Consider the following 27,782-nt stretch of genomic DNA (forward strand, 5'->3'; position numbering starts at 1 on the left):
ACCTGAAGGCTGTTGGTTAAAAAAACCCCCACAAAATAACAAGAAAACCCTGTGTGATCCAGGGGCCATGTGGGTTTTGTTTTTTAAGCCATCTGTCCAGCTTATCTCACCAGCTCTCGCTCTTCCCCAGCACCTTCCCTCTGCAGCCTCTGCAGCCCTGGCTGCGGAGCCAGCAGATGGAGCTGTGAGATCTTCGGCACTGCACTGGGAAGCACTGGAACCAGTGACCCGACAGCACTGGGAAGAGCGAGCCACCCCCAGATGGGGAATGCCCTCCGCCTGAATCCCTGTACACAGCTGTTTCCCTGTAGCATGGTCCCCCAAACCATACGCTATGTGGATATGGTTCTGGTCTGTGGATGAGCTGATCTCTTACTGTGATTTCCCCATCTTGGAGCACTGGAGATGCACACACAATGCAGATTGTGGGTTCTCAAACCCCTCCTGGCCTCCATCTCTGCCTGGGGGACAGTGATGTCACAGCAGCAGGACTGGGGACCAGCATGGTGCCACCAGCAGGGACTTCCCCATGAAGGAGAGCCAGCATGACTGGTCCCCCTCAAAGTGAGTATCAGTGATGTGCCGAGTGTTTTTGGCTGGCAAAGCGTGACTGAGGGAGTGCTTGGGACCCAAAGGGTCCTGTGCCTGAATGGACCTGCGCTTCTGGAGGAGGATTCTCTTTGCTCAGCTGCCAGAGCTGAGGTTCTGCTGGGGAGGAGGCGGCTGACCCTTCAGCCTGAACCAACTCCATTCCCTCCTGCACAGCCCTCCCCACTCTGGGAGCAGCTCACCCTCTCCCTGCTGGCGTTATGTCATAAAACAGAGACATGGCCAAGTTTCTTACTACCATTGCCCATAGCCCTCTTCTTTCCATGCTGAGGTTTTCCCAGCCGCAGTCATCATATCTGGCTGTCTGCAGCCTCCCCAACCACCCAGCTGCTGAGAGGGAACTCCCTTGCCTCTGCCTGGGAAGCCAGTCGTGGTGGAGGCCACATCCCTGACAGGGGTCCATATTTTTGTGCTTGTGTCTCTGCTCTTTTACAAGGACAGAGCCATCCCTTGCTCCCCTGCAATGCCCTCTGCACACACCTTGTGCTTCCCTACCCACGGCCCCACGTGCATACACTGCTTTTTCCATGGTTCTCTCCCTGATGTCGCCTGCTTACCAGCCTGTCTCCTGTGCATGCATGTCTGGAGCTCTTCTGCCCTCTTTATCACACAGCCCCTTCATCCCTTACCTATTACTTGGAGACATCCATGCATATGGGGGTTTCTCAGCCACAGCCTCATTTTTGGGCTCCTTCCAGGATTACCCGCTCTGATGTGCAGTTGTGTCCATCTCCCACTTGTTTCTTAGCAAACTGCCCTCCAAGTGCTGCTCTTCATGGCTTTTGGTAATTTTGGAGCCCAGAGTAAGCCTCCATGGCTCAGCTCAGCTCTCAGGGATGGTGAGGAGTGGTATGGGGACAGTGAGCCCATCCTGGGGAAGGCAGCTGAGGGATGAAGGATGCTCTCTCTCCCCATGGGTCCTGGCCAGGTCCCAGCTGTCCCCCTGGCCTGTCCGGGGATGGACGCTCCCACAGCTGACTCACAACTCATGCCTGGCCCTAACATGCAGCCAATGATGGGCAAACCTCACCCAGAGACATTTTGCTGGCCTTTTGCCACAGCCAGACTGATAAATTGCTGTCTTTGCGCTTGTCTCCCTGGAGAGAAGCTCTCACCACTCTGGCAGGTCGTGAGGTGCCAGCAAATGCAAAGCCCATTGTTGTTGCTCTCACTTCTCTCCTCTCCTGCCCATTCCCAGCCCTGCCTGCAGCAGCCGCAGCAGCCGCGGGCAGGAGAGGTTGGCACTCAGCAGCACAGCAGCATGGTGAGCAGCGGATGAGAGCTGGGTTGTGTTGGGGATTTCCCAGCAGAGCTATTGATGGGAGGAGGAGTATTTATGACTGGTCTATTACAAAGCAGCAATATTTTTTAACCATCCCTGGAGCTGTCTAGGCTCAGATCCTACAGATGATGGTTTAATGCTCAGGGGACCATGCCTCAGTTTTGTTTTTTCTCTCTCAACCCCATCATCCCTCTGATGTCTCTGGAAATGTTAGCAGACTCGTGAACGGGTGAGCTAGACCTGCCGCCCTTCTCCACACTGTTAACCCAGAGGAGCCTGGTGCTGTTATTTCAGTTCTCTGCCATAGAAAAATAAGGATCAATAACCCAGCTCTCAGCCCTGGATCCAGGCACATGGTAGGAAACAGCGCCCATGATTTTAAGCTCTCTCCGAAGGCTGGGTTTTCACAGCCTATGATGCAGAGCAGAGATGCCCGGCAGAGCTGTGTGCCTGCCTCAGCTCCTGTCTGTGCTTGCTGCACAGCCTCTGCTGCGAAGACGTGTTCCCTCAGTACAACAGCTAGTGGGGAGGGGCTGGTTTATCACCCTTTTTAAAGCAAAAGTCACATACCTGTTATTTTTTCAACATGTCAGTTGAACCCACATTTGCTTGCTATTCTCAGTGTACAGGTTGGTGCACTCTCCTCCTGCCACCACCCCTATTTTCAGCGATGTGCTAAGGCTATAAAAAATTAAAGGGCAGGATCTGATCTGTTGCCGTTCTTTGCAATTTGTATTCATGGCTGGTGGGGGGTCTGTCTCAGTCCATGAAGCTGCACAGGCCATGGATGAGAAACAATCAGGGTGAGGGACAGTGTGAGAATCCCTGTGGGAGCATGTGTGGCAGAGACTGGCAAACAGCCTTGACCATGTTCTTCTTGGAATAAAAGCCTCAGGGCACAAATCCAGTACATATCAAAGTTTTACTTTGTTCTCAGGAGGAATATAACACAGAACCATCCTTACGTGATATTGGATATTTTACAGAATGTCGTATCAAAAAAGAAAAAAAAATAATATATATATATATATATATATAAAAATACCTTGTAGTTACATGACATGACAAGAGTACAGTTCTTAGCGTGTCTGCAAGTTCAGCCTTCCTTAGGCCTTTTGCTCCTCTACATGCAAATGGCTTTTTGGACAATAGCAAAATGGCAGAGTGGCTCATTCACTGCTGACTCCTTCCTTGCATGGCAAGACCAGAGGAGGAGGAGGAGGACAGGCCCAAAGGAGGCTACAGGCATGCAGAGAGGACAGCAGGCAATTTTTACATGTTGTTTACAGCTACAGGAGGGCTTTGCTAGCAAGTGGAAGAGATGAAGTCCCTGCTGAAGGAAGGTAAGCTCACCCAACCTTGCTCCTTGGTGGGGCTCACTTGTCTGCACAGGCTGTGGAGGGAGGCTGGGGAGATATGAATACTTCTGGTGTGTTGGCGTCAGTCTAGAGTGACTTGGACACCTGCAACAGGCCAGCAGAGCCATGAACAAACACTGGACACCATCAGTAACCTCTAAATCAACCAATCTATGACCTTCAAAGCCGTTAAAAGGGACTAGGTTCTTGCAAGAATGAATGCACTGCCATGCAGGACTACCCAACCCCTAAAGAAGAGGTGAAATACCAAGAAAGGGCATTTTATCTGATTGTGCTGAAAATAAGTATCACTTAGGTACAGCAGATGTCATGCTGTCTCATGTGTTGGAAAACTTTACTTGGGAGGTCTGCTGTAGCTGGAAACCATTCCAAGAGCTAGTCTGAGGTGAGGACTGCAGAGCACTTGAAGTGATGGAGGATCAGAGAAGTTTTGGTGGCTGGAACTGAGTGTGACAGTGAGTCCAAATCCCTCTCCCTGTCCTTGTGTCCCCTGTGGGGCACCCATCCCACATGGTGGGGTAAGGATAGCCCATTTGGGTTGGTGCCATCTTGGCAGCCATTAGCTTTCCAGACATGGCTGAAGTTTAAGGCTAATATGGATGCATCCTCACATCCCAGGGGCCAGGTGGATGTCACCTGAGATGCCATCAAGCAGGGACATTTGTTTGCAAATAAAAATAACAGCAAACCCCCAAGGATCTCTCACTACTCCTTCCACAGAAGAGAAGTTCCACAGCGTGGAGGACCTGCCCAGCTGGGTTTCCTGCATTGTCTGCAGCTCCTGCAGTTGTGTTGTCCAACGGGAAGATCTGGCCAGAGATCCCCAGGGGTGGGGACAATTCTCTGTGCATGACCCAAAGCTTTGGTGGCAGGGAAGTGCTGCCTCCATCGCTGTGCCTTTGTCCTGGCTTTTGGGGAGGCTGGGTGAGGTTTGGAGACGGACAGCACAAGCTGAGGACACCAGCTGAGACCTTGCCCTTGGCTCCCTTCCCTCAGCTCCCCAGCAAGCATTTCCTAAGTGCGCAAGTGAAGGGATGTGGGACCGAGCGAAACAAATGACGTGGAAGGCTGGCAAAGGCCTGGCGTGCGCTGAGCATCGTGGCTACTGCTTGCGAAAGACCAGAGTCTGGAGCACATTAAACAACAATAAGAAGAAAGGGATCTGTGGCAGCTGGTTGCTTAGTCACTCATCTCGGCAGCTCCGGGTCCAGAAATGTCCACCTCTCAGAGGAGCCTGTTTTCTTCTCTACCCAGTCCACATAGTTAGAGACTTTGGTGTACACACCATACACCTGCTTGCTGCCACATTCCTCCGGGCCACCCCATGAGACCAGCCCTTGGGCCACCCACCTCCGGGTTCCGGGGTCCTGGATGACGAAGGCTCCCCCGCTATCTCCCAGGCAAGTGTCCTTCCCACCTTCATAGTAGCCGGCACAGAACATGTTCTCGGTCACGCTGTAGTTCCCTGACCGCGACTCGTAGCTGGTCTTGCACTCTGCGTGCAGCACCACCGGCAGTTTGACGTACTGCAGGATGTCAGACAGTGTCCTCATGCCCGAGCTGATGATCTCATCCACTGTGATGTTGGGGTTGGAGATACCCCAGCCAGCCACCAGCCCCAGCGTGTTGGGGTGAGGCCCCTCCAGCTCATGCTCGAACTGGGGCAGGCAGACAGGCATGACGTAGTTCCCCATGGTCACCTTCTCCTTCAGCTTGACCAGAGCGATGTCATGGTTGTAATTCTGTATGTCAAACTCCTCGTGGAGGATGATCCTCTCCACTGTACGGTTGACAGCCTCCATCTTGTTCCTCACATCATGAAGGGCCAGGTAGACGGTGACATGCTCCTTGGAGACAGGGATGACAGTCTTGTCTCGCCGCTGGGAGCGGAGCACATGGGCGGCTGTCAACACCCAAGAGTCCGAGAGCAGGGCTCCGCTGCCAAACCATTTGTCGTTGGGCACCCGGGACATGTCCTCCACCACAATCAGGGCCTGCCAGGGGAAGAAGCCAGGCTCTGCGTTTCGCCCACCGATGATGCGCTTGATGATCCCAGGTAGAGGACGAGCCGGTCGGCCGCACACTGGGGACAAAAAGGACAGGACAGTGACTCCCAGAACTTATCTAGCAGACAAATGAAAAGGGACATCCCTGTAGATTATGCCACATTGCTGGTTATCTTCAAATGAAACACTCACTGTGTCTGAGAATTGTGTATAGCATGGTATGGGGCTGTGGGGGCTTTCATCTAGGGTTAGCTACCCCAAAGGTGTACCAGATCTCCTGACACTGAAACAAGGCATGGATTCAGCAAAACATGTGATCCAAGGTGGTATTTCAAGTACTCTAAGTAGTATCAGAGCTTAGTGTTGGTTTACATCTATGTGATCTGTGCTCCAGATGGGGACCATGATGCTACCAGATTCCTTAGGGAAGGGCAACTGGAGGGATCCTTCTGCTATCTCGAAGACCTGGCAGATGCTATGGTTTCTGTCAAACCTGGATTGCAGTAAAATAGGCATGTGACTTAAAGGGTTGTTGTACAGTTGAGCTGATAGGTGGGAAAAGGAGATGGTTTGAGGGCCAGCCTGCACTTAGCAATTTCTCACTTTGCAGTTCAGTTTCTGGGGGTGATTTGGATGGCCCTACACCACCCCAGAAGCAGAAAGGCCAAATGAGTAATCCTGCAGCCTCACCATGTCCCGTGAGCTCGTTCAGCCCTTCCCAGACCATCCAAACACTTGCCTGGCTTCTGTTCAGTGTGCTGAGAAACTCAATGGAACACCAGTGGGAGGACTGGAGCCTGACATCAGCCCAGCCTCACCCCTCGCTCTGAGACCTGTCACGAGGTCTGTGGTCTCACAGTCATGGCATTTGCTCTCCTGGAGGAGCTGTGGCTGGAGAAGTCTCAGCTGTGGGATGTTGTCTAGCACCATGGGCTTTACTCGTGCATCTCAAGTCCTCATTACAATTCTGGCAGCCAAACCAGCATCGGTCTGCTCAGCTTCTCAGCAGGCCCAGAATTAATGTCTGAAGAGCCCTGATGTGCTGCTTGGTTTGCCTCCAGGAGCTTTATCAAGACTCTGTGACATGGCGTGAGGAAGAGGAGAGACTCGACATGCTCAAGGTGGCCCTGAGAGGGTTGGACAGGGTGGGCAGGGACAATCCTGTTCCCATGGAACGTAATTCCTTGGGACATAGCTGTTGGTGGTGGGGCTGGTTCTTCCCAGTGGCAGCACAGTGGAGGGGCACCCCCAGGTTCCTTGGGGGTGCTGATGTTGCTGGGAGGTGGTGGCAATTTATTTGGGCTTGTACTTCTACAGCTGTAAGAGTCTCAGATTGCAGCAGCTCACGCGCTAGTCTCATCTCTCCAAGTTTGCAAGGGGAGCCCACATCCCCCATGAAAAGTGCCAGGACTCTGCCCTGATGCCCCCTGTGCTGCGAGCAGAAGATTCAAAGCCTCACAGAAAGAGGGTCTTGCCTCGCAGGGAGATGGGATGGGGGCTGAGTCAGACTTGAACCAGAGCAGGAGCACCAGGAGCTGCTCACATGGATTTCTTGCGGCTGGGGTCTGCTGCCAGGAAAACTGCGACTCCGGCAGGGAGAGAGCATGGTGAGTGCCTCTGCCTGTGCTCCGCTCCCCTGCCTTTCCCACTGCTGCACGGAATAGAAAATGTGCTCAGGCAAATAATTCCTGCGTCCCAGCCCAGCTGGTCTGCTGCACCAAAGCTGACGGCTGTTCCATGGAGATGGTTTTAGAGGAAGCGCATCCAGCCAAATATTTATTCTATTAAATTACATATCAAAAATGCTGACCAGGCTGCAAATGCTCCCACTAATGGCAGAGGCAGGCATGGAGTGGCCTGGAAGAGGAGTTTCTATTGATAGGGAGGTGGCGTGAGACACAGGGGAAGGATCTGAAGAGCAGCTGGCCAGCTGCTGCCTGCAGATCCCAATCTCAGGAGAGCGTCACCCTCTCTCTGGGATTTTCCATTTTCCTGAAGAACTTTCTGACTTCTGTCACTAATCAGGAGGCCTGGAAATGGCCCATGAAAGCAGCTATGGCCCCAAAAGATGTCCCCATATGCTCCCAGCTCAAATTAGTTCAGGATGAAACATCAAGGAGAGATGCAGGGAGCAGACACTGCAACAAGAGCAGCCACAGCCCTGGTCTCAGAGCTCTGTGGGATGCAGGGGACTTCAGGGGGTGCCTCCTCTGGTCTTGCAGTCATTCAGCATGGATGAAGAGCAGATACTCATGGGGCTGAGCCAGCTCCTGCACCCCGGGGTGGCTGCAGCTGCAGCTGCGGCATGGCAGCTGGATCCCCGTGGCTCTCCGGAGAGCTGTCCCTGCACATCCGCCCACAACCCGCACCAGGGCTGCCTCCAGCCCCTCAGCCTGGCAGCCAGACCTGGCTCCAGGCTTGTCTGTGGTCAGCCAACATCTCGTGGACTTTTGCTTAATCCCAAATGGGCGCCTGGCCTGGAAACTTGCTGGCTGCAAACATTTCTGCCACTGCTCCAAGGCTTGGGACTTTTCCTGCCCTGTGAAGTGGATGGGTTTTTCTGCAGGGCTTGAAGAGGTGCTAATTGCTCCTGCATGTGGACGCCCTGCTAATGGGAGCTGACAGCCAGCAGCCCTGGGCAGGTATTGCTCTGCCCTTGGCTGGAGCCACCTCTGACGATGCTGGGGGCTGAACATGGCCAGTGGGCTCTGCCCTGGGGCTGCTGGTTTCCTTGTCTGTGAGAGCAGGGAGCTCAGGGAACCCTGACAGCTGGGTTGACAGCCCTATACCACTAGGAAGACATGCCCTCATCACTGCTGCTCAGTGCCACCGCTGCACCCTGACTGTCTGGGCCAGCTGGGATAGCAGGAGGTCTCTGTCCCCATCACCCTCCCAGCCAGTTGGATATGTGTAGCCAAAGCATATGGCATTGTCACCAGGGAACAGGTCCCTGCCTAGGGTAGTGGCAGGTCAGGCATGGAGTCATCTCCTCCTGGACTTTCCTGCTCCGCACCCCTTGCTGCGGGAACCAGCCGCCCCAGCACTAGTACCTGGTCGGCAGGATGGCAGCTTGGTCCCCAGCTCCTCGCTCCTCCAGACCCCCGATGCGTCACATGTGTAGGTGGCTGGAAGAGAGCAAAGTATTAGCTGGGCTGTGACCTGGGCATGAGGGGGTGTCTTTTGCAGTGAGAAGATGTTGTCCAGCTGTCACGACCCTTTGAACCCTTTTCCAGAGCAGGAAGTGACCTGTGCTCCATTCCCTGTGGCGTCCTCCAGCCCTGCCTCCATGCAGGGGACGTGCCACCATTCTTGGTGTCATTGCCCTGAGTTGTCTGGAGGGCTGTGCTGCGCCCTCAGCCTCGGCTGGCAGCTGCTGTCCCATTAATGCTGCCAGTGCTCATTCCACTAATGCATGTGGGATGCTGGGAACAGATGCATGGGGCCAGCGGGTGTCCAGGGGGATATGAGCTGGGAGACAGGAATGTGAGGAAATCCTTTGGCTTTTCTTGCTGAGGGAGGAGGAGGGAGAAGGGCTGGGATGTATGCACACCCCTTCTGCTGCCCAGAGCTGGGTCCAAAGGGTGCAGAGACCTGTGGTGCTTGGCAAAGCACCTTGTGGTGTCTCTGGTTATGGACCAGGGTGATAAGGGGAAACTCAGTGTGCCATGATCACACTGCTATTGCTTCAGCTACATGGGACTTTTGTGTGCTGGGATGGGGAGCCTTGTGGAGCCCCTTCTGTGGCTGCTGGACCTGATGCTCCCTCCAGCAGCAGCTCCTTCCACAGACACACAGAAAAATTCATATGCTACAGGAAGGAGGTGGCAGGGTGGGAAGGCAGAGTGCAGAAGAGCCACCACACTGCTCTGCCAAGGCTGTGAAACACACAGGCAAAGCGCTGGGCAGTGCTAACTCCATCCTACCTTATTGCGGAGCAGGATGTGGCCAGTCTGACAATCCAGGCAGCACCGACACGGGGTATGATGTGTGTAGGCTACATCCACAGCCTGTTGCTTGCAATGCATCCCAGAGTGACCATCCCAAGGTCCCCCCCACTTGCAAATGCACACATGCATGACCAGACTCCCACCCGCACCATGCTGTGGGGACGGGGCCCAGCCCCACTGCTCACCAGTGCTGTTGGGGGCCATGTGGTAGTAGGGGTGCTGGCAGTGGTACTGGATGGCTGCTCGGTAGGTGGTGAGGTTGTTCCTGGAGGAGAAGGTGACAAAGCCATGCTCCAGTTCCGGTGGCTCTTTGCAGTCAGCAACTGAAAGCCAACACAGAAGTGTGGGTTGAGCTCTGTTTCTTGGGGTATCCAGCCAGCCAGCACTCAAGTAATGCTGAACTTTGTCATGTGATGATGGTCCCATGGGCTAGAGTGAGGGCTCATATAATCCTGTATCCCTTTTCTGCAGGGCAGTGCAGGGGGAACAGCCTGGCATGGCCTCATATGGCAGCAGGAGGCTGTCCCCAGGCAGGGCAGCCTGGCCCTGTGAAAACCCACCATGGACACCCTGCAAAGACATGGCACACATCCAGCACTGCTGAACACCAGCGGCACGGTGCACCCACAGGCTGTATGGCCAACACTACTCATGCTGCTGGAGACCCCTGTGCTGGGAGCCCCTCCTGAGCCCTTCATTGGTGCAAGATCTCTCTGCTATACTTTTGAGGGGGGAAGAAACCTGTACTGGCAGGTGAGAGCTATTGGGAGATGCTCCTAGAGTGTGTGTCTTCATCCCTTAGGAAAAAGCAGGGAGGGATTCATTAACCTACCCCATGCATTGTGGGAGGTCCTCTGTGCACAAGGCTTTGCTGGGAGCGTGGCCCCATCCCTCCTGCTTTGGATCTTGCTCACCAAACAGTTCTGATAAGTGTTTACAGTTCAGGCTGAGCAAACCTAGGGCCTGGCTGCCCTGCATCAGCAGGAGATGAAGGACTTTGAGAATGTCACTTGGCTGGTCTGCAGGCAGGGGTAAGGCCAGCAGATGTGGCAGAAACCCCACCAGCTCCCCAGGACATGGGCAGGTTTGGCTTTTGGCTTCACCCATCCCTGGTGTGGGCTCAGGATGTAGTGGAAGGAGGATTTCCAGGGTGCCACTGCCCTTCCCCATGGCCTGTCCATGGTCACTTTTCTCCCTGAGATCCCTCACAGTGCCCTGCCCAGCTTCTTCTCCCCAGCTTATCCCCTGGATTGTGCCACCCACTGCAGGAAGGACCCCAGGCTGCAAGGTGCTTCATCTGTCAAAGCCAGGAGTCACCCATGGGAGCTGCAGCTCCCTGACATGTGGGCAGTCCACAGCACACTCGGGTGATGCTGTGCAACCTCCCCCTGCCGCATCCTGGAGGACCTGCCCCAGGGGAGGGCAGTTAACTGTGTCTGATCCTCTCTGGCACATGCAGTGCTGTGGAAATGGGCTCTGCCACATTTAAGATGAGGAGCTGAGTAGGGTATAGGTGACTTCACAGAAAGCAGGTCCTGTGGATCAGGGATGACATAGCTCTTCATGTGCTCCAGGATGGGAAGGGGGGTGAGAACAGGAGCTCCAACTCCTCATGCAGTGATCCAGGCTAATGAACAGAGAATTCACTAGAAGTAGCTGGTACCAGGGATGTGTACGGTGCTCAGGGCTGCTCAACTGCTTGGGTGAAAAAAGCCTGGTTTACAGCAAAATGCTGCAGCTCGGTGTTCACCATGGCCCCCTCCATCCCCCTGTAGGGACAGCAGGTGATGGGATGGATGTGTTGGTGTAGCCAGGTTGGGTGTGGGCTCTGGGTAGCTGTGCCTTGCAGAGGGACAGAGAAGGGAACACGGATCCCTTTCACCAGCCCCAGGATCTCCCTGGCTGGCCTGAGCTTTCCTGGTCTCTTCCCATGATGCTTGGGCACACAGTGCTTCTGTGCACTGTGTCAGCAACCATGGGACCTTTATAAGGCACTGGGGGATGGTGGGGCTTGCAGGAAGGAGGGAATGGATACTGGGGGACCAGTCCGGCTTGCACAGCTGCTCTGGGTTGTTTATGGCTGAAGGGCAGCACTCACAGGTCCTCACAGCCTGTCCCCTCCTTGTACGTCCCCCAGGCTTAGGGCAGGCTTGACGCCTGGAGAAAGGGCTTTTGCACAGAGGCGTTGCCTCACCAGCTTCCTGGGTCCTGCTGAAAGGGTGAGGGGACAGAGTCTGTGCCACTAGCCTTTCCAGACTTTTCGCTCAGGAAAGAGGCCATTTAGCATCTCCATCTTTGCAGGAGCAGACCTGGATCAACCTCCCCAACACAGACCTCCTCCTCCTTTCCCAGCCTTTGATCCACATCCCAGCATCCTCCCAGTGAAGTACCCAATGCCTCAGGAAGCCCGGGGTGTATACCTGGGGTTCTTGGGAACATGAACGGGGCGAGACACTGGGCTCTGACCTCCTTCAGCTGCAACCAGCCTGAGACCAGCCTGACCTCGGCTGTGCTGGACCAACAGTGAGGAGTGTAGGGGAGGCAGAGGAGCATCCATCCCCCTGTGCTGGTGCCAGGGCTTGGTGCCTGCAGGAAAGGGCGGGTGATGCTAACCCATCCTCCAGGCCTCCTCGCCTGGAGGATCTGAAAGGTGCCAAGATGCTCAGAGAGAGGAGAGGAATGAGTGTTTCTTATTTGTGACGCTGGGCCAGGGAGGAAGGGCAGCGGGAAGCTGAATCCAAACAAACAAACAAAGAACCAGGCAGCCATGCGTCCCTTGCGCAACCTCTGCCGGTTGGGGGGAGCTGAGCTGGGCTGAGGCATCTGAGCGGAGAGGGAGGGATGCAGAGGACGTGCTGGGAGCTGGCGGCAGCACGCGGTCCCCGGGCAGCGGTGTCAGGACCAGAGAGGCACCTTCCCCCTGGGGTGGCACGGCAGCAGGATAACGGGGCTTGACTCCAAATTTCCTTCCCCCTTCTCGAGACGGAGTTAAGAAAGCACCAGGCGTGGAGGGGTTAAGAGTGCCATGCCAGTTAGACAAGCCACGGAGATGGATTTGGCAGCCGGGCCAGGGGCAAAGGGGACCTGCCCTGGGTGCCGGACAGATCAGAGAGGGGAACTGAGACAGGCTGCCCATGGGGCGGTGCGGCCGGCGCCAGCCTCACGCGGCCACTCGCTCCGAGCCGGCTCTTCCCTCTGTCTCGTTGTCGGCTCTATCTGCAGCTGCACCGAAAGCAGAAGGGAAGGAGGAAAGCAGAGAGAGAAAGCCCAATTAGTAGATGAGCAGAGAGAGGCATGCAGGAAACCCAACCCCCAAAACACCAGAAATCGTTAATGAGCACCCGGTGAGCCATGCCAGGGTGCTGCAGATGCTGGTGGAGCCACAGCCAAGCTGGGGACCCACTTGCCCTGCTCAGCCGGGGCAACCCGGGGACAGCGGCTGGGAGAAGCTGTCACAGGGTTGTGTTTAGCCTCGCCAGGCCACGGATCTGGATTTTATCCACCTTGGCTGAGAAGTTTTCTATTTTCTGCATTGCTTTCTAAAACTGTTTTTGCTCGTGCCCTGCCTCTCCCAGACAGCCCGGGGAGGTGGGAGGCATTGCAGTTTGCAGGCCTGAGTTGCCCATTTAGGGGCTTCTTGGCTTTCCAAAAACAGTCTTAGAAATTTAGTGTAGTGAGTCATATCACGCAAGAAGGGACTAGTTCCAGTCTGGCTGGAATAATGCAGGTAATCGTTTCAATTTTCTCCAAAAAATAATACTTTTTGAGGTTAGAAATATTTAACTAGATTTTTGTTCTTTTTTTATTAGGCAACACTGATTTTTATCTGATCTCTGCTCAAGCTGGATAAAGTCAATGGGAGACTGTGGTAGTGAGAGCGGTAGGAGTGGGGAGTTCCTTGGTAGGGCAGAGGCATCACTGACTCCAAAGCTTCTAAGGAGCCTTTTCAGCTATGAATCTATTTAGCAGGCCTGAGAGCCTCCCATTTTCCCCTTTGAGTGAGAAAACATGAATTAAAACTCCAGAAATACTCTCCTAGGGTAAGATGCACAGTACCATTAAAAGAAAAAGGATCTGCCCATATGGGGAGAGCCTGCATCCCAACATCCCTTGAGAGTATCTTGTGCTTCCTCTTCTGGAAGATCTAGGGACCTTCTTAGAGTGTGTTTGTTGCTTTTCTCCTCTCTGGGCAGCCTTACAGGAGAGTGAGCAGCAGTGAGAGTCTCCCCGAGGGCTGAGGGTGTTTGGGGGAAAAGTGAAAAGGTGTTAACAGGTACATCTCTCAAACGTGAACTGAGAGAGGAGATGGGTTAGATGAAAGAAGAGATGATGAAAATCGTCACCCATCCTTCCAAACGTCATCTCCTTTCTTCTCCCATTTTCTCCTGTTTTGAGGTTTGTAAATATTTGGGCAACTTTTCTCTCCCCTTTCACTTAGTTGAGCAGTGCTCAGTTTAGGCTAGTACCTGGGACTTCTCTAATCCCCTACGACTTAGTAGCCTCCACTAGGAAGGAAATTTGGACTAGGAACCAGATTGTCCCAAATTGTCCCAGATTCATCCAGCAGAGCCAGCTCTCAAGAGCCAGGGTTGCTCTTTGACAGGGAGACAGCAAAGCGGCTCGCAAATCAAGTTATATGAGTAATCTAAATAAAAGCACCAACATCCTGCTTGTGGCATTTGGAGCAAGCCCCGTTATGTTATCCAAGAATGAGCCAAAAGAGCTTTACAGAGTTACGTAGCCTCTCTGGCTGGGTTTGTGTCTCTGAGTAAAGAACTCCGCTCTGGCAGAGCAGCTCCCCTTAGCATGAAACGATTTCAGAAGGAAAAGGACATTGGCAGGGTGGGGAAGGGCGTCCTTACTTTTGCAGATAGGGATCTTGTTACTCCATGTCCCATCCTTTAGACACTCAATCTGGAAGGAGTCACTTTCCAGGTTATCCTGTGCAGAAGATGTTAGCAAAAAAAGGACCATCAATGTACAAAGCAAGGAAATTCATCCCACCACAGGAAGTCAATTTCTTGGTGCTTTAGTAAGAAATAGCCAGACCCCCCTGGAAGAGGACTTCTCTAGTTAAAACATGCAATAAAATCATAATGAAAAAATTGAAGGGTTTTCTTGTTGCCAGGAACTCAGTGACATACTGAATGCAAAACAAATGGAGAAGTTTATTCCTGTTCTAAGTGCTGGGTAAGGAGGCAGCTCTGCATGAAGTATGAGGCTGAGGAGACACTGGAGAAATACTCAGCTTCCATGTCAGAAGTCCAAGCGGGCTACTGCTTTGGAGGGACAACAGCCGCCATGTGAGTCACTCACAATCCCTGTGGTTCTCAGCTGTTTCCCGGAGAGTGCCTGCCAAAATCCCGGCCCCCTTGACTCTCCAAAGCTGTCCCAAAGTCCTGGGGGACCTCCCGGTCTATGGAGGGTGGGCTCTGCCTGGGGACCTGAGCCAGCACCGTCAAGGTGAGGAGCAGGCAGAGCGCTGGCAGTTCCCCCGAGGCTTTTGCTGACTTTTTCTCTGGCAGTGGTGCCAAACCTGGCATCCTCTGAGCTCACTGGCTGCAGAGGGATGCTGAGAGGGTGGTCTGGGAAAGTGCCATCTCCTCTCTTCCTCTGCACGTTTGGGAAAGCAAGCTGGTGGGTCTCATAGGAAGCTTTGTCCTTGCCCTTGGAGAGCGGGTAAGGATGGTGTGTGGGCTGTGTTCACACTCCCAGAGATGCAGTAGTCCTGGGAGGGAGGATTCCCTATTTCCTACCCAGCTGCCCATTTCCACGCTGTCACCCCATACCTTCAGTACTTTGTATCCAGTGTTGCAGCTGATGACAACCTGGTCTTTGAAGGTGTACTTGGCTTGGGAAGGCTCAATTTTCCCATTGATTGGTGGCTGCACCAGTGGACAGGGGTTTCCTTTGAATAAAGAGCAAATGAAGAAAAACAAAACTCATCTGAATAAACGGAGAAAATGGAGAGTCCCAGCTCTGCCACCCAGCCCCTGTATCAGAGTCTCAGTATCCCTGCCCTGCTCTTGCACCTACACTAATATGGCTCAGCCAGGCTCTTCTCCTAGAAGGAAAGGAAGATCTAGGTCTTTTCCCCAGTCCTGGGCTGCTCCTGGCTTTGGGCATTACAAGACTGGGAGCTAATAACTGGAGGTTTTGCAATTATCCTGCCCAAAACTGCGCTGCTTTGCAATGTGGTCTTGTTTCAGGGCCCATCTGGCACAGGAAAAAAGCAGCACCCTTTGAAGGGAGGGCTCCATGTTATTTTATCCCACTCTTGTGATTTCTGTGACAGACACTTTCTGGAGACAGGGTCATAGACCACCAAAATCATAGTCTCCACCTGCAGAGTTTATTAAAGCCCCTCCCATTGCCCAAGACCAGAAAACAGAGGAAAGCAGCAGGAGTTACCAATTGCTGTGTAGGACAGCTTCCAGCCCCTGTTCTCTCCAGAGTTGTCGCTGTGGAAGAGGATCTGCACGCTGTTGGTTTGGGTTTCAATGCGCCCTGGGGACTTCTCTCCACAGAATGGGCCAAACTCCCTGTGGCCGGCTTTGATCTGCAAAGGGAAAGGACACTGGATCTTTGATCCCTGAGGCAGATGGATGGGGACACTTCACTGCAGTAGGGATTAAACACCATGTGTTGGGGGGATATGAACTGAAAGAGGGTCACCATTGGCTGAGAGGGTCAAAATCAGGTGTGGTAAAAGATGTGGGTTCAGTAGAGCAACAGGACTCCTGTTGGCTTCATCGCCCCTGTTTACACCCAAGAATTTTGGTCCCACCAGCAGGGTGCCAGGGAAATAACAGGAGAGTGGGACAGGAGGAGTGTGCAGAGCCCAGCTCACCTTGATGTAGTCATAAGGACAGGTCACTTCAGGGTGGTCTTCCACGTCAAAGCTGTCCTCAAAGCTCAGGGTGATGAAGAAACCCTCCTCCAGCTCAATGCGGTACAGGCAGTCTGAGCTCTTGGGGTAGGGGCTGGGGAAGTCGGCGCTGGTGACCACCCCACTCCTCTGGGTGTAGAGGTTGTCGCTGCACTCCACTGCAACACAGCCAGGGCTCGCTCAGCACCCCGCCAGCTGCATCCCAGCCTCACCATGCTCAGGGGCCCTCCCAGTGGAGTGGGGTCTGCTGGGTGGGTCCATGGACCCCAGATATGGGTCCCTGCAAGGAGAACCTCACACAGCCAACCTCCTGTGGCATAAAGGTCCTGGGCTGGGAGCTAATCCCAGCTAATCTACAAGATGCAGATTCAGAGTATAGGCTAAACCTTTTAATTTCTCTGACTTGAGGAGATCTGTAGGGCTCAGCTGAGGAGCACAGCCCATGGAGAAACCACATCTCCTTCCCATGCAAGAGGACTGCAGGCCTTGGGCACTCTCCAGTCCCAGGTTATTGGTTTGTAGGGAAAGAAGGACCTCATCCCTCCTGGCAGCAAGAAAGAGCAGTTTTGCCCGTGTTTGGTAGGTCTGTTGCCTGCCCAGGGACCCCTGCGTGTGACTGTCCCCCTGTCTGAGCTGTGCCTGGGTGGTACCTTTGCAGGTCCTGTTGTCAGAGTGGAGGATGTAGCCAAACCTGCAGGAGCAGTAGTACCCGCCGATGTAGTTGTGGCAGTAGTGGTCACACGCCAGCTCCTCATCGCTTTTCTCCAGGCACTCGTCCACATCTAGGATGGAGATAACAAGGAAGGGAGGTCACCCTGGAGCCCTCCACACCTCACTCGTGGAGACTTCTGCCACAGCACTGAGAAACTAATTGTCCCATGTGGTAGGTCACACAAGCACCCAACGAGTCTCACACAGCCCACGGGCTGCACACAAGGACTTTTGCTATGTTCCCCAAGGCTGGTCTGGGATGTCGTCCTCTCAAATTTCTTATGCTGCCCTAGAAACTCGGTCCTGCAGGCTTAACCGCTGCTTACCCACGGCGGTGTAATGGGCATCGAAGCCGGTGAAGCGTTCCTCATTGGAGAAGTCAGACCTGAACGTGAGCCCCATGTAGGGCCCCGGGGACAGGATCACTTGCTGGCCAGGTGCCTGCTCTGTGTCCGTTGTCTCTCTGCCACAGAAGGTTGCCAGCTCCTGATCCTCAGCTTCGATCTGTGAGCAGAAAGAAAGGGTGGGCACTTGGCAGAGCTTGGATATCTGCAAGCCCAGAGAGCCCATGGTGCTTTCCTGGAGGATACCAGGCTGGGTTTGAAATCTTGATCTGCACCTGAGAGCTCACATCTCTGCCTCTGCTTGGCCAGCCTGCCCCCGCCAGGGCTCAGAAATGTCACCATGGGACATGCCGCCCATCCAGCAGCCTTAGATGGCCACAGCCTAAGAATGCAGCTTTGCCTTTCTGGATGCCCCATCCTGCTCAGCCCTGCACTGCCTTGGTCCTTCCCAGGACATCTTTGAAACAGCAATTTGTAGCTACTCCTGCTGCATTGACATCACCTCCTGCAGCCAAGAGTGACCCCATCGATGCTCAGAGCTTGGCAGGTCTGACCCCTGCCGCTCCAGCTCTCTGAGATGCTGTTAATGCAGTAAAGCAATTAAACGGTTTCTCCAAAATGAACACAGGCACTCCGGTCTGCCCGCTCTGTTCGGGGTCACCCCCGAAGCAGATGCTGAGAGAGCAGGCAGCATCCTGGGTGTCAAGAGCAGCTGGCAGGTGTAAGAAAAGGATGCAGGGAGAAAGCCTGTTTGGGAGTTGGGGTGAGGATGTGGGCAGGTGGCATGCAGATGACAAGACGTGAAAATCAGCCCCAGGTCGTGTCATTTCCACTCAGAGCTGTCAGCATCCGAGATTCTCCCACTCACCTCCTCCCTCAGCCCGAACACTGAGCTGGGCAGCAGCATCTGTGTGAGTGCTGTGCTGCTGGAAGGGCACCGGGACCCCAAAGAAGCCCCTGGCCATCGGTTTTACATCAGTAAAGCAGTAGCTGTAATTTGGATGCTGTTTCTGTCCCCTGGACTGGCTTGGACAAGCTCGGTCCTGTCCCTGCCACCCAGAGTCCCTGTCTGGCTCCAGGTCTGCAGTGCCAGGCATGGTTTGGATTCAGAACCCTGAGCCCAGAGGGCTACAGGAGGGGACCAACAGGCCAGCGTGCCCTGACATAATTTCAGTGTACTCACCAGGCTTTACGCATATCCCTGTAAAGCATGGCTGTGCCTGTGCGTTCAAGCACTGTAACACCTGTGGAAAATCCCTGGAAACTCCCTCCCTTCCTTTTTCTTCACCATTTTCCCCAGGACTATTTCAGCATTGACCCCATCTTCTCCTGCACATCCCATCCCCAGCCCGTGTCTCTACCACAACCTCTCCCAGCTCATTCCCAGCACCCTGCCCGTTTTCCCCCAGGAAATTTGAATATGAATAACTCCTCAGCTGAGGAATGCGATGATGAACACCACTATGCCAGCCTGTCGCTGCTCTTGCCAAGCCAACACTACTGAGGCCGTGATGAAGTGTGCGGCCCCCCCACCTTGTGCCCGGGGAAAACAGCCGCCTGCTTGGGGACCCACAGAGTTCCAGAGGTGTTGCAATGCTGTCCCCAGCTTGAGTGGCCTTGGCGAGGTGGGATGCTCCTCCGGCTGCATCCCTGTCTCCTGCAGACCCCCAGGATGTGCCGCTGGGGAGGGTCTGCGGCTGAAAGGGAAATTTCCCAGGGCTGAACAAGCAGGCGGAAACTCGCTCACACCAGGGAAAGCCAACATGGAAATGGCAACTCAGCATGCCTTGACATTGCCTCCAGATATTTTCCATCCTCTCATACCAGCTGGAGCTGGCCAGAAAAGAGAGAGACTTTCCGATGATAAATTTTGAGAATCTGGAGAAAAAACACGCGCCCTGCATTGAGACAACAACTCAATTGAATTTTTTTATTCTCTTTTTTTGTGAAACAGCATTCTGAAAAAAAAAAGGAAAACAAGTAATTTGGGATCCATCTGGTTTCAATCCCTTTGAAATATACTGCGGTGCTTTAGAATCTCTTTTAAATCTGAGAGAAGATTGTTTTGAAATGAAATAGCGTTTCAGACTGAAAAACGGGAGCGCCATCACCAAAAGCAAAGGACAATGGGGCATTTCAGACCTGACACAGTCTTGGCTGCGCAAGCGTGCGGCACGCAGCCTTTTCTGCAGAAACTGCTTTTTCTGAAGGAAACCTGTGGGAAGGAGCGATTTCCAGCCAGCTCCTTTGTGCGGGACTGGTGGCTGTCACGTCTGCAAGGACACACGAGCCACTGTCTGAGCTCCCATCCCTCCTTTCCAGCCCCAGCCGGCACGGGACCTGCAGCACAGCATCACCCATGCACAATAAAACCTCACTGGTGCCTTGTGTCTTGTCCTGAGGATGCTCCTACCTTGGCACCAGCCCCAACATCACCCCCAGCATCCCAGGATACAGCCCCGGAGTGGCAGGATGAGGCCCAAGAGACCCTCGCTCTCCTCACCCAAGGTATCCACAGCCCCTTATCTGTGACGGGTCCCATGCCCTGAGCCACAGGGAGCAGAGACAGCCCTCTGTCAGTAAACTAAACAGAGAGGTCATCATCCCTGGTTAATATTTGCTGCTTCTGCTGAGGACTGTATACTTTTTCATAGATCATTTACATCCAGCGAGCAGGCTGGTAATTAAATCCTGGTTGTTTGTTTGGAGTTTCTCCCTCTCGGGTCACGATGTCGACGTTTTCACTAGAGAAGATGTGTCCCTGAGGGAAATATCAATTGCTGCAGAGAAATTCCCTATAAAAATACGCTGAAAGAATCCTCCTTTGAAAAATAAAATATAGTGACACTCTTATGTCTTAAATTTACCCTTGCCACCACCTCCCACTGTCTCCCCTGTTTCTGCTTGCCTTCTCACTCCCTTGTCAACGTTTCTGCCTCTCTAGATGGGGGCAGATGAGGTCTCTCCGTGGCTATGGCTCTGTTCCCCCTGCATTTTGGCTTGGACTGCGGCTAAGAGAAGGGGTGACCCAAGCCGTGCCATCCCCCTGTGCCCCATATTGACTTTGCCCTTTGGGACAGGAGGCAGGAGCTTGGGTGCCCTGGCTTGGCAGCAAAGAAATGCTGCACCAGGGCATGGGTTGCTGGGAATGCTGGAGCAGCGATGCTCCAGAGATGCCTCCTGCAGCGGATGGGTTAATCAAACACCACAAACACCACGGAGAATTTGGCCCGACAGTTCAGTGTCTGCTGCTGGAGGGGGGCAGGCAGCCGGCGATACGGAAACACAGCCGCCAGTCCCCCTCTCCAGCCCTCCAGGAATGCACTAATTGGACTGATGAAGGCCAAACACACTCCTTGTAATATATATAAATGGCTCATTAGGCAGAGAAATCGAAGCGCTGGGCTGAAGACACTGGGAACATGACATGGGGAGGAGATGCTCAGAGACAGGGAAAGGCTTCAAACAGCCCCTGACCTTGAAGTTAGTTTGCACACAAGAAGGCAACACCTAGGTGAACAGGGCTTTTGCAAAACGACTGATGCTGCTGCTGCTGACTGTTGGAAACAAGGCAGGGATGGGACAGTCCCAGATGGGAGCAGGAGACTGCATCTAGGTGTCCTGGAGATCTTCTCCCCAACACGCACACATTCTCTCCCTGCTGTGCACACATCCTCTCATATGGTCCTTTCCTGTGCAAATGTGCACCTGAATTTCCACGGGAACTTAGATGGCAACTGTGCCGCAGGTGAAAGGGGACGACAGTTGGTTTCCCCTCCTGTGGACTTGGCTTGGTGTCTGGAGATTGTCCCCTCCCACAGGTTGCTGTGCCCTATTTCTGAGTGCTCACACGTGAGGTTAGCAGGAGTCCTGCCTGGGTGCATGACCACCCCATAGCACAGAGCCTCCCTGGGGACACGGGTGTGAACAGCAGCTGCAGGAATGTCTCCCAAGTGCCACGCATGGGCAGGAGTCTGAACACAACATAAAGAGATGCATCCAAGGGAGACTTGGCTTGTGTCAGGGAAAATGGGACCTACCAGACCCACAAAGTGTCACGGACCCCTCTGCCCTCCTGTACAGTTGGAGACGCCCATCACAAACAGCCCCTGGGCTTTGAAGGAGGAAAGGCAAAATCCTGTGGCATGTGCTGAAACCTGCCAGATCTCAAGCATGTGCCATCCTGAACCAGGACTCAGTGGTATGGCTTGAGCTGAAGACATGTAACCCCAAAAGGAGCCCACAAGGACTTGCCATGAGCGGATGGGGGAAAACTCACTACAATCAAGAAGCTGGTCCCAAGTTGGCTGCCATGCCCTCAGGTCTTGATTTCATTTCAGGGCTTGACCGAGTTATGTGCAAAATCTCATGGGCTTGAGCCCAGGCTCAGATCTGCCTAATAAGCTTGAGGACTTACTCATGTAGGACCCTTGAAGTTGGGATTTCATCTCCTATTTCTGGGCCTCCACTGGGATTTCATCTGCCATTTCCCTGTCTCTGCCACAGCACAACCCAGTGACACTAGGCAAGTCACTTAACCCAATTTCCCGGTCATGCCGTGGCTTTCAGGATGCCCCAGACCAGTGCTGGAGATGTGTGCGCTAAAGCATTCGGTGCTGGGTGACACCAGAAAGCAGCTGGACAAACCATGGTGAGGCCCCCCACAAATGAGAAAACCCCAAAACAGCTCCCTGGGGACAGTGATGAGCTGGGCAGAACTTGCTGAGAAGCAGAGTGGAGGGCAGGAGCTGAAAACCCAATGTGGATGGCTGCTTCTTTCTCATGCACCTGGACCTGACCTAGGCGGCCAAAACCCGGGAGAGGTTGTTTCCGATGTGCTGAGGTCCAAGCGGCTGGTGTTCCCTACCTGTGTGGGGCTGATGCTCTTTGGGTGGGTATTTTGGGGGTGGCTGTTCCTCCTGGCTCACTTCCTTACCAAAGTACCACTCCTTGTCTCTGCCATCCCCGTTCGCACAAACAATCCTCCTGGCCTCTGAGCATTGTGTTAGGAGCCATGTTCTTTTTATATATATACACACATGCACGCATATATGTGTTTATATATATAAATAAACAGCTATTGTTTTAATTAGCCATTGTTTCAGAGCTCTGGAAACTGTTCCCTTCTGAAGACCACCCCGAAGGCAGAGATCTGCGCGGGTTTACAGCTCAGCTCGCCCTGAGCTTGGCACGCAGGATGACTTTCTATGCTGCTTGAGATCTCGGGCACATGGGCAGCCAAAGTGGTAAGGAAAGCAAAGGCCAGGGCACGGTGGCTTTCTGCCTGTCCTGAGCTGGGTCCCCACCTTGCACTGGGGCTGTTCAGCCCCCATTTTGACCTCCGTCTTGTTGCAGTCAAGACGATGAAGACCCTGATAGAGAGCCATGGTCAAACCCCTGGTCTGAACAAACAAAGAGGTGTTTCTTCACATACACATGTAATTATATATTTAACCTGTGCAACTCTCTGCCACAGGACGCTGCAGAGATTAAAGTCACTCATGAGTTCAGAAAGCAATGATACAAGTTTATGGAGGGGGAAAAGTTCATGGAGGGGGAATCTATTGAGTGCCATTGAATGCAGAGATACCACCTGTGGCTTTCTGAGCATCTTCCCTGGCACTGGCAGAGTATTGCAGAGAAGCACCTGTAAGCATTGGGTCTATAATTATATTCTGTAGCCAGGCACTGTTGGCCTCTGTCAAAGAGCAGGCTGATGCTGTTTTTACATCTTGAGCTCATACAGACAGGGGCTGGACACACAGACCCAAGAAGGCAAACAGCCATGGAGGCATTTGTTGCTATCCTTAATGTCTGTTAAGCTGGTGGTTTAGCAGCATTAAAGATTGCACCCCCTACCCAGTGGAGTAGCCTACGAATCGGCCGTAATCCATCAATTTTCAGCACTTTAAAAATGTAATTCTGTGGTGGAGGCTCTGCAAGCTGAGCTACAGCCCCAAGCAAATTTATACAGCTGAGATCTAAATCCCTGTGAAAAATACCACCTTCTTATGGAAATCCAGCAGCAGGGAGAGCTGTGATGCCAAGTTGGCACCATGGCCAAATAACAGGGAGCCTTATGAAAAAGGAAAAAAAAAAGAGCAGGGGGTGAAGGGTGGGAGGAGGGGTAAAGCTTGGAATGGGGAAAGTTTCCAGGAAATCTGCCCCTTGAGCTTATTGGGTTTTTAAAGCAATATATCTCTATATATGTCCCTGGCCCTTGTGCTTGGAGAAGATCCAGCAGAAGCAGAAAGAACTAATCAAACCTCAATGAGAGCTGTTAGTAGTGGAATGAGTGCCAGCACAAAGGGGAAATTAAAGCAGCGAACAGATCCTAGAGGAGAAAAACACAAATGTTTCCTTTGCTTTCTTAGGGCAAGAATAAAATAATAATTTCAATTAGCTGACAACTAGAAGCAGGGCTGAGCTCTGCACTTCAAAACCTGGGTGCAACCCCCACCTGCCTCTGTGGAAGTTGCACTGGGTGATGGGATAAGGCATGTTCAGCCAGGCAAAAGCAGAAAGCACCTGCTTGCTACTGCTGGTCTGCTAGAAAGCACCAAACCTGACCAAGTTCAAAGATACGGAGAACCCAGCTTGTCCTGGACATAAGGAGAGTCCTGCTTGGAGAAAGCTGTGGTGCAAGGGGTGAGGATGCTCTGTGGTACTGCTGTGTGTGGCCCACCCTGGTTTCTGATGGGTTACTGCCCAGCAATGAAGCAGGCTGGAATCTTTTGTGGTTTTGTCCATGACAGCTCCCTGGAAACCACCATAGTTTGTGCTGCAGAGATTTGCCAGCAATGGCCCTGAAATTTGCATCTAAGCTGTGACACGGGTTTGCATGGAACCTAAGAGAGCCTTTGGGTCTGTCCCCTGTGGCTTGTGGGGGGTTCTGCCTGCAGACCCCAGCTTGCTGCCTCAAGCTTGGGTCTAACCTTCCCCTTCTGCTTCCCCTGGGGCTGGACGGGATGTCCCCAGATCCTGCAAAGCCACGGCCAGGGATCCAGGCTGGCTGTAAGATGCACTCATGGCCATGGCTCAGGGGTCTTCCTTGCCTGTGGCTAGCACCAGTGTGCCACAGGCTAGGGGCTTTGCCACAGGGGTTTCATCAGCCCATGAGCGTGTAAATCCCATTGAGTTCAACGAGAAATAGGTGCCTAAATACTTTCAGAAATCTGGTCCTCTGTGGCTCAGCTCTGAATCTGGTGTCCACTCACTGTCAGTCCAATGGATGTTGTCAGCCTGCCTATGCTCTCCCAGTTGTGCACTGGATTGACAACTCTTGTGCCAAATAAATGGGGAAAACCAGTTTGTTTCCAGCTTTTCCAGCACTACCCTCTCTTTGCTGGCCAAACAGGTCTGCTGTCTACCCCACCATCTGCCCCTGATACCACAGCTCACCTTCACGTAGTCGTATTCACAGAGGTAGGATGACTCCAAGTCAAAATGCATGAAGTACAGCTTGATTTTAAATCCGTCAGGCACAGAGATGTTCCACGTCACTTCTGAGTCGCTGGGATACAAGTCAGGGAAGTTGGGAGACTGGATCTCCCCAAACATGTCTGTCAGCTCAACGGCATCTGCCACGCAGAGCAGCAAGGCACAAATGGACCAGGTCAGGGCGTACCTGGAAAACACACATGGGGAGATGAAATGAAACTCTGACAATGCCAAAACCTATTGAGCACTCAGTCTGTTTTCCCAAGTGGGTTGTATCATGTAAGGTCAGACAGTTGAAATGTCTGGGAGAGCTGATACATCACCATGTCACCATAAGTAAACCCTCCGCCAAGCCACAGAGAGATGAAGGTGACGGCAGGAGCTGCACGTGTTTCCCAGAAGCGGAAAGTCCCTTTGGAAGGTGGGTGATGCAGGTGGCACGTGCGATGCAAAGCCACCTCCACAGCTCCCAGACAGCTCTGGGCTCCGTCAGGATCTCGGTGTTTCTCAAGCTTCTGGGAGCAGCAGTCGCTGGCAACGTGTCCTTTAGCTAATGGGGCTCTGATGGGCAAATCTTCATTTAATGGAAGAATAAGCATAAGGATGCTTAATAAAATAATGACGCTTTCTAAATTGGTTTAATGAAAGCATCATGGCAATAACTGCTAAGTATCATTATTATTATTATTGCTGCTTAGCCTCATCCTGCCAAATTGGGATCGTTGACTCTCAATAGACAGCACACATCTTTGCAGCTGGGCAAGGATGGACTGGGGCCCCAGCAGTGTAACCCAGCATGTTACTCCCCACTATTTTCTGTTTCTCTTCTCCTTTTCTTCTTCTTCTCTTCAGTTCTTAGGGTACCACTCACCCCAGATGGAGAAGCACAAAGTTTGAGATCCTTAGAGATCTTTTGTCATCAAAGTCAGCTTTTAAAAATCCTCAGCCTAAAGAGTTGGTCCCAACTTGTTAGGAACTTTTTTGTCTCAGAGAATGGCGGAGGACAGGTAAATCAGTGGCAGTCCAGCTGACCTCGCACCAGCCTTGAGCTCCATTTGAGCACGAAATGGAGCGTAAACCACGTATTTCTTTGTGCAAAGGGAGAGCACTGCCTGTGCTGGAGGTGCAAACTCTAAAACCCTGTGCCATCACATGGGACCCAGAAAGAAGAGCAGACATCAGGCTCTTTACACCCAGTGGAGTGCACAAAGTAAAAGAAACATGCAGGAAATTAGAACCATTAGCAAATAAAATTTCCACTTTCTAAAATAGGTACTAAGGCCTGGCAAAGGCTTGTAGGTGTGTATTACAGGAGCTGGAATTACTCACATGTACACGTACACTTGGTTTCAAAATCAGGGCTTGATTTAGGTATGCTAGTGAGGAAATTGAAGCTATATAAGTGGATTATTTTTAACCTGTCTGTGTTCTTTCAAAACCAGGGCAGTAGATTTCTGAAACTCATTTGTGTGGTGCCATCACTTTTCCCAGCTCTTCATTACAAAACAAAGTTAATGGGAGCTGAGAAATTTGGATTGATTTTTCTTTCAAGCAGCATGAGGTTGAACATGCCTTTTTCTGACAGCTTGTCTGAAACCACAAACATGTGTGAAGGGAAAATCTGTTTCTCCTCTGGTCAGGGTACGTGCATGGGGGGCTGGATGCTCAGCTGGGGTAAATGGGCATCACCTTCTCAACTTGAACTGGGCCATTTGCCGGTGCAACAATCTGCTTTCCCTTTAAACAGGGGAGGCAAAACAACATCAAACTTCTTTCCCATGCCAGGAAAGTCTTAACCTCACGTAAAAGTGATAAACGACCGCGGCGTGCACAGAAACCTGAAGCCCGTGCAGCACATCCAGCCTCTGTTGCACCTCTTCACCCATGGGCCATGGGCAGAGCGGTACCCCCAGCTGTGTGCCCATCACCGCTGCGTGCCCGTCACCCCAAGCTCCCTTTGGCTCTGCCGGGATGCCAGCACACAAGCTGGGCTGCAGCACGAAGCCCAGGCATGAGCAACCTCTCGCTTGCTCGCAGATGGGGAAACCGAAGCCACGGTCATCAGAGGGAAACCTCCCCAGCGGGACGGCCCCCCTGCCCGGCCGTGCCCCCCGACCACGGCATGTGGAACCCTGGGGTCACCCTGTCGCGGGGGTACTCACCTCATTTTGCAGCCGGGAGGGTTTGCCGGTGGCTTTGGCGGGGAGGATCGCCGGTTGCTTTGCGGGGGAGGGCTTTGCCTCCTTCCAAACGCTCCGCCGTCCTCCTTATCTCCGTCCGGAGATTTGTGAGCGTGTGCGCGCCTATGTGTGTGTGCGTCTGGAGTTGTCTGGCATTTTCCATGCAGGTCACGCCTTCCCCTGCCTGCAGCCGTTCCCCACATCCCCACAGGCAGGCGGGCAGGCAGGCAGACCTGCCTGCATTGGAACCGTCCTCCCCGCCGCCCGCCCGCCGCTCCCGCCTCTCCCGCCTCTCCCGCCGCGGGGCTGCCCGTGCGCCCCAGCAAAACCCGCGCCATTCAGCCAAGTTTTTGTCTTCCCTAATCTCCAGAGTTTTGTGTGTGAGTGTGTGCGCGTGTGTGCCCATGCACATTGTGGGTTTTTTCTTTCTCTCTCCGTTTTTTTTCTTCCTTTCCCTACAGCCTGCTTTGCCAGATGGCTAAAATTTGCCTCTCAATAGGGTCGGAGGCTCCAGCAAAAACAGGAGGCATGAACGTGTGAAAAAAGAAAACGGTGCGGGGATAAATAGCTTTAGTGGTGGTGTGGCAGCTGGGATGGGTGTTCAGGACTTGCTTTTGGCTTCTCCGCTCGGTGCCGTGCAGCGTTTCGGACCGGACTCTGGTTTCCAGGAAACTTCAGAGTTGTGACAGTGTGAATAAAATCGGAACCTAGTTTGCGCTCTCCTACAAAGGTGAGAAGTTGCTGGGTTCAGCAGCTTGTCCCAGGACACGGACAGCTGTAGATTTGGACTCTGCTTAGGAGTGAGAGCTTTAAACACTGAAGTTACAGGTTTTGAGCCTGGCTCCCTCCTGTCGAGGAAAAAGGTATAAATATGAACACTCCCAACTAAGCCACAGGAAATTCATTTCCCCTCCCCGTGCCAGGCACAGACCAACCCAAACCCCTGTTGTCTGCGTATCTAAATGAGAAGATCCATTCCAGCCTACAAACAGCGG

General features: G+C 53.1%; 1 protein-coding gene across 1 annotated transcript; it reads right to left on the minus strand.

The window, feature by feature from the left end:
* Nucleotides 1–2,799: 2,799 nt before the first annotated feature.
* LOC102098561 (MBL associated serine protease 1) lies at nt 2,800–27,237 on the minus strand. The gene is given in 12 exon segments (XM_005513220.3): nt 2,800–5,353; nt 8,327–8,401; nt 9,409–9,546; nt 14,086–14,164; nt 15,013–15,131; nt 15,635–15,782; nt 16,074–16,270; nt 16,763–16,894; nt 17,150–17,327; nt 24,569–24,794; nt 26,770–26,900; nt 26,903–27,237. Coding segments are annotated over 12 exon segments (2,616 nt in total). The 5' UTR covers nt 27,200–27,237; the 3' UTR covers nt 2,800–4,457.
* Between the last annotated feature and the right edge of the window lie 545 nt (nt 27,238–27,782).

The sequence above is a fragment of the Columba livia genome, chromosome 9, assembly GCF_036013475.1.
Source record: "Columba livia isolate bColLiv1 breed racing homer chromosome 9, bColLiv1.pat.W.v2, whole genome shotgun sequence".
Lineage (NCBI taxonomy): Eukaryota > Metazoa > Chordata > Aves > Columbiformes > Columbidae > Columba > Columba livia.